General features: G+C 31.4%; 1 protein-coding gene across 1 annotated transcript; it reads left to right on the top strand.

Annotated features, from left to right (window-relative positions):
• The first annotated feature begins 3,567 nt into the window (after positions 1–3,567).
• LOC8264307 (NAC domain-containing protein 102) lies at positions 3,568–4,518 on the top strand. Its single transcript, XM_002529722.2, has one exon. It carries the CDS (start codon positions 3,568–3,570, stop codon positions 4,516–4,518), a length of 951 nt encoding a protein of 316 aa, XP_002529768.2.
• The last annotated feature ends 2,305 nt before the right edge of the window (positions 4,519–6,823 follow it).

The following is a 6,823-nucleotide window of genomic DNA, read 5'->3' on the forward strand; positions in this document are numbered from 1 at the left end:
TACAGGAAAGGGCAATCTAGTATGCTTTGAAAATTTGCAAGTGTCACAACAACCAAAATTTATTTTTAGACAAAATAATTGATTTAAAATTTTATCAGCCGGATGCCCAAACCGCCTATGAAGTAATATGCTGTGGTCGAGAGATTTGGAGAGAAGACATTGATTGATAGGGTCAATAAGGTAATATAATCCATTTTCAAGGTATCCCTCACCAATCGTCTTCCGGGTGGTGCGATCTTGAAATATTACAGAAGATGGTGAAAAAATTATATTATAATTTAAAGAATGAGTTATTTTACCAACAGATAATAAATTAGATGTAAAATTAGGTAATAAAAGAATGTCATAAATTGAATTAGTGTTATGTAACAATTTTGAGGATCCAAAACCAGAGATTTCAGCTCGGCCTCCATTTGTAACGATCACATGTTGAGAGTCGGTAGGAACAAAATTGTGTAATTTTGTTGAGTCCCAAGTCATGTGATCGGTTGCACCGGAGTCAATAATCCATTTAGAATATTTTTTATAATTTTGGGATACTAAACCTGTCCCACAGGACTGTTGAAGCTGTAAAATAGACTGGAGTTGAGACAAAGTTTGAGAAACTTTGTGATTCTCTATTGGGCCAGAAGTTGGTTGGGCTAGCCGGTTGGGCCTAGAGTCGGAATTGGCCCGGGGAGTTCTTTGGTATGCAGGCTAGGCCGGATGGAGTGGCCCAAGCAGGGCAATTGGGTTGGCCCAACAGTTCGATGCCAATGTAGATCGCGGAGTCGAGTCGGGTGGAATTAAACTACCTGTTTTCGACATCCGACCCGATGAACGCATTATAACCCTTAGGGTTAGACGCGTTCAGCATACCCACGCCGCCAAAGAACTTTTCCTCTCGTCTGTCTCTCCTTTCTCTCCCTCATTCTCCTCGGCTAGACGTCGGACAAAGATGCGGATGAAGATGCCAGCAGCGCTCGGAGGTGTGACCTTGCTTTTTGCAATGGTCACATCTCTCGGCTCTCGTGAGTGAGAAGTGAAGGCCCTGTTTTCTGTGTTGCCTTGGCTCGTTATTGTTCCCATAGTGGCTCGCCTGGTCTCCTCTTGTTGAACAAGGGCGATGACTGCATCGAGACTAGGGAGCTTGCTGGACAATAGCACTTGCGACTGAACTGCTTCGGAGCTCGAATCGAGCCCGCTGAGGTAAGTAAACACAAGGTCCTGCTCCGCTCTCTGTCTTATTTCTTCGGGGTCTGTAGTGGGTGGGAGGTAGCTTTGTAGCTCCTCCCACCGAGTCAGAATCTCAGTTGCATAATGTGCGCAGGACCGAATCCCCTGTTTTACTTGCGATAATTCCTATTTCAGATTGAATATGTGCGCATAATTTTGTTCCTGACCATATAATTTTTTTAACTTTTCCCATATGGCCTGTGATGATGCTAGCAGCATGCATAGCCTGGCAATCTGAAGCTCAATCGTATTGGTCAGAAGCGACATGACCATATGGTCAGTCGTTTGCCAATCTTCGATTGCCTCAATCTCCTCTTTTGTGGGTTGATTGGGATCGATTGGTTGTGGCTTTTTTCGGGTCCCTGTAATAAACCCTAATTTTTTTTCTACCACTGAGGCCGATGTATACTGCTCTCGACCATTGAAAGTAATTTTGATTGCCTGTTAGTGTGATGTTGGTGACTTTGGCAAGATCGTTTTGAGACATGATAAGAAATTTGATCGGTTGGATTTGAGATTGTATGGGTAGGTGATGACAGGATCACTCATGCTCTGATACCATGTGGAAATACAGTTGAATATTAATCTATGATGATTTATTGATATGAATTCTGAAATTATTGAGCATGTGTGATCTGTTATATACATGTATACTTGCAACGGTTCTTTTGCTATCTATGATCCTATTCTAATGTTCCTTTCTAGCTCGGGAAGGGTGTAAGTGACATTTCTTTCTTAGGGAAGAAAGATTTCTCCTTTTCCCTGTTTTGATGCCTGTGATGATCTGGTTACCTGTGATGATCCAGTCTGAGGCCATGACCAACAGTCTTTGGCTGTTGGTTCTTTCTGGAGGTCCTGGACTGTTGGTCCTTGCTGGTTGTGCTTTGGTCTTGTTCCTCAACACAGAAAGATAATAATAATAATAATAATAATAATAAAGCATTGAATTTTCAGCCATTTGTTTTCCTCTTCTTTCGGAGAAAAAAGTTGAAAGCATCAAGTTTGTTATGTAAAAGTTGAAATAAATAAAATTAAAACATACCAGTGATAGTAAATATGATGTTTTATTCATAGGATGTCCAAGAAAATCTACTCACCTTTTTTTCCTCAAAAAAATCTTATATTTTGGTATATATGTAAATATATATTATTTAAATTTTTATTTTCAAACTAAGTCTGTAATTAACCAGTCCCTTATAAAATAATTAAAATAAATGGCTAAATTTCTAATATATAGAATTTATGGTGAGTGAAATAGACTGATTTAGAACTAGAATTTATTGAAAATAATTTTAAGTAAATATTTAACATGTCCTATTCATAATTTAAACAAATTTTTAAAATAATTTTTGTCATCCTAAAACAAAAATAATCATTATGACCATCACTAATTGTGTTTTCTTTAGCTCATTTCTTGCACCTTTATATGGACTCTGTCTCCTTAACTTTTATTCTTTATTTTTGTTAGACTATTATAAAATTAATAAAATTAATGGAACAAATTATATTTTTACCATTAAACTATATCCGCTACTATATGATTATTGTATATAAATGAATTTTTTGTCGAATAAGATATTTTTAATTTTATTTTAAATTTTAAGTTAATATATTAAATTAAATAAAATATTTCATATAAAAATAAAAAAAGTAATAAAATAAAATAAAGAAAAAAAAGTTAGAAAAAGCTTTTTTTATTCTCAAGCCTTACCTTCAGCAATATAACATAGTAAATATCTTTTTCAATTGGGAGAGATAGATAAGTGAACTAAAGCGTCGAATTACTAATCCACTCTAAAAGAGAGAAAATATGGAAGCTACAAGTTATTTATTTATTGTAATTGTTTTTTAGAATTTTATTTTAATTAAATATACTTTTTTTAAAAATTTAAATACATTTAAATAACTAAATATTTTAATATTTATTATTTTTTTTATCCTAAACATATTCATTATTTCCTTATTTCTATTGAATTATATATAACTAAATTAATTTAGTATCAAATTAGTAATAACTAAATAATTTTTGTTACTTTATCCCTATTTTGATCGGATTTGTTCTTTCCTTGTCCAAATTGAATTATGCAAAAATAATCAATTATTTAATTTAATATATAATTACTAAAATCCTAAAATTGTCTAAAGGAAACCTTTTTAATAGTCTCAAACTGCTTACATAATTGCCTATAAAATGGCTCCTTACTCAACTCTTCAGTTTAACGGTAACACTCCTTCTTGTCTCTGTTTTTGTTTCATTCTTTCGTCCCAAGAAATCCAAATAAACCCTAAACTCATTGTCTCCCTTCTTTAATCCAAATTCAAGAATATCCATTGACTGATTTGTTCATAATAATGGATCAATTTCTTGCTACACTTCCAACTGGGTGTAGATTTAGCCCAACCGATGAAGAGTTAGTCGCCATGTATCTATTCAAGAAAACCAAAAATCTTAACCTATCTGACGTCGAGAATATGATTGTCCCTGTTTGCGACTTGTACGGCGATAAAGAACCATGGGAGTTATGGGATCAATTTTCCCAAAATCAGTTGTTTACTAATGGCGATCTTTATTTCTTCACTGAATTAAAGAAAAAACCTAAAAGCTCTAGAATTTCGCGTCGAGTAGGAAAGGGTACTTGGCATGGTGAGAATAAAAGAGAGCCTGTGAACGTTTTACTTGATGTTGGAAGTGCTAAACAGTTGATGATACAAGCAACTAAGAAAAGGTTTAATTATAGAAATCAGAATTCTGCTCACCATTGTCGTTGGACTCTGCATGAGTTTAGTCTTGATAATGTCAGCACCAACTGGGTGCTTTGCCGCCTTAGGAATAATCATGTTTCTGATTCTGTTAACAGTGTGCTTGTTTTGGAGAGGGTTTCATCTAATGGGAAGAATGCTGAGGCGGATGAACAATGTCCTAACTCTGAGATTGTTCCTTTTGAGAAACGTTTGAAGACTAGTGATCGGAGCACAGTTCTAGTCGCTGGGCAAGAATCTGATTCCAACAAGGCTTGCATTGTTGTTGCTGAACAGGATAATGGATTTGTGGGTGGTCGTGACTTGCCAGAGTATGGTTCAATTGCTAATGCTGGTTATGAGTTTGAGAATGATAGCACATATAGCGAGTTGTCAATGATCTGCTATGGTTCCATGGTTTCTTCAGTTTCTAATGATGAGTTATTTGGGAATGTTGAAAGGTTTAATCAAGGAAATGTTGCTTCTGCTGACATCCAAACATCATCTCAACGAGCCGATTCTGATTTTGCTTCTCAAACAGGGCAGAATGGCATGCATTTCTAGGACTGCTGATGTTTCTTTGATGCCTTTGCTGAGAATATGATTATTTCTCTTAAAACAATTTTGGGATTTGTTACAAGTAACTGTTAGGATTTGGGTATTATGAAGCTAATTTGTGCAGAGGTTCAAAACTATAATATAAAATGTGCATATTCTGTCAATCATATAACTTAGTATTGTTTAATTGTGTGGCCTAACTTTACTAGATTCAATCATGTAGTTTCTGCTTGATTTTGTAGTTCAGTTTTGTTTAGTTGATGTCTGATAAGGTCTATTAGTTTTGATAATTTGTTTAATGATTTATTATAGCAAAAGTCATATGCTCATTAATACTGTCTTAGATTGGCTTCCCGGTGATGACTTTGTGTCCAGTGGATGTTTTCAACTCAAAGTCTCTGTCTCTCTATATTCACATGTTTTTCGGTTGCCTCCTCAGATTCTAACTAAATAATTGCATCTCTGTTTCTCTATTACTGATATTTGATTTTTGTCCTTCTTTTACTATTTGGATTCTTAACAGCCTGACTTGTCCAGTACATGTTGATTAAGTGGCTGTTGTCAGACAGTGTAAATTTCAGCCTAGTTATTGCTATCCTTGATTCATAACCAATTTATGTTTTGGTTGCTGATTGATAAACTGATTCCATTGTTTTTAATTGTTGAACTTCCGTCTAATTAACGATTTCCTAACAGAAATTTTGACAAAAGTTTTTAATATAAGATTATAAAATAATATTTATTTATTTACTGCCCTTGTTTTCCTTTTTTGGTTTATAGCACATCCAGATTTCCTAGAGCCCAAATGAATTGCCTTTTCTACTACAATGTATCATTGCAGGTTTATATATATATAAAAAATTAATGTCTATATTATTTGTAGAAAAGTTTTTAATTAAATATTATATCTAGTATTTATATTATATATTACATTAATTATTCATTATTTAAGCTATCTAATATAATTACAATAATTAGTAAATAAATAATATTGCATTTCACTTCTACAATTTGCTTTGTCTATAAATGGTGTAAAGATTAAATATTTCATGAAGTTATACACGCTCTCTCTAGTTTAACATATAATAGACACCTCAAGGGCAATTAGGCTTAATAATTAAAGTCCCATAAGAGCATAATATTCTAATTAAACCTAATTTAGCCAATATAGAATTCATGCAAATATATAATCTATAATACAAAGTACAAATTGGATTTCCATGTTTCTCCACTACACTAGTTAAATTCTTTGAATGATAATCCACCAACTTATTCTTATATATACTTTCATATCCACTAACTAAACATGTGAAAGAAATGGTTTAATTAACTTAAATACTTTTTTTAAAAAATTTCATGCACCATTTAACCTCACAAATGAAAATATGATAAATTATATTAGAGATTATTTAATATTTTTGGATAAAAATTTAAAAATTGCTCTGCAGTTTAACGCCTTTTTATTTGAGGGATTAAAATATTTTTTGTATTAAATAAGTACTACGTGCTTTATTTTTTTTATATTTTTTAGATATATATTTATATATTTATTATTATTTTATATAATTTTACATGTATTTAACATGAACTATCACTATATTATAATTTTATAAGGAATGTATCATCTAACAATGTATCGTAGAATTCATAAATACATTAAGATTTTATTTAAGAAATTATTTCTTAAATTTAACTAAAATTAAAAAAAAAGGTATATATCTTAACAATTTATTATGGTTATAAAATACCTAATCGGATGTTAAATTATAATTTTTTTTTTTATAACTCAAGAGGATGGATGAGTTGATAATATATCAATTCATAACTATCAACAACTGATTAAAGAAGAAAACCAAAATTTCGAGCTATTTTTTAAAAGTTCGTTTTTACTTGTCTTTTCTCTTTTTTTTTTTTTCTTAAACTGAGATTAAATTATTTGTTCATTCCTAAAATAATTTCTTCTTAAAATCAATAAAAAATATCATTTTCACAGTGTAATTTTTTTTCAAAAAATACGGTGTCGTTGATTTTTAGTTTTTCTTATTTTTTTTAAAACTAACTAAAGAAAAATAAAAGAAAATCAATACTGTATTTTTGAAAAAAATTAAAAAACTATATATTTTTGATATTTTCACATAATAAAATAAAAAGAAAAACTTTACACCGTATTTTTGATAAAAAATTAAAAAATATGAATAATTTTATTATTTTTTCTTTTATGTTTACGGCTTATAATTTATTTACCTAACAGTTAGGTTCATATTTAAGTTTTAGAAACTCTTCCATACTTAAATATCAATTTAGGTTCACT

The sequence above is a fragment of the Ricinus communis genome, chromosome 8 (assembly GCF_019578655.1).
Source record: "Ricinus communis isolate WT05 ecotype wild-type chromosome 8, ASM1957865v1, whole genome shotgun sequence".
In the NCBI taxonomy this organism is placed as follows: domain Eukaryota; kingdom Viridiplantae; phylum Streptophyta; class Magnoliopsida; order Malpighiales; family Euphorbiaceae; genus Ricinus; species Ricinus communis.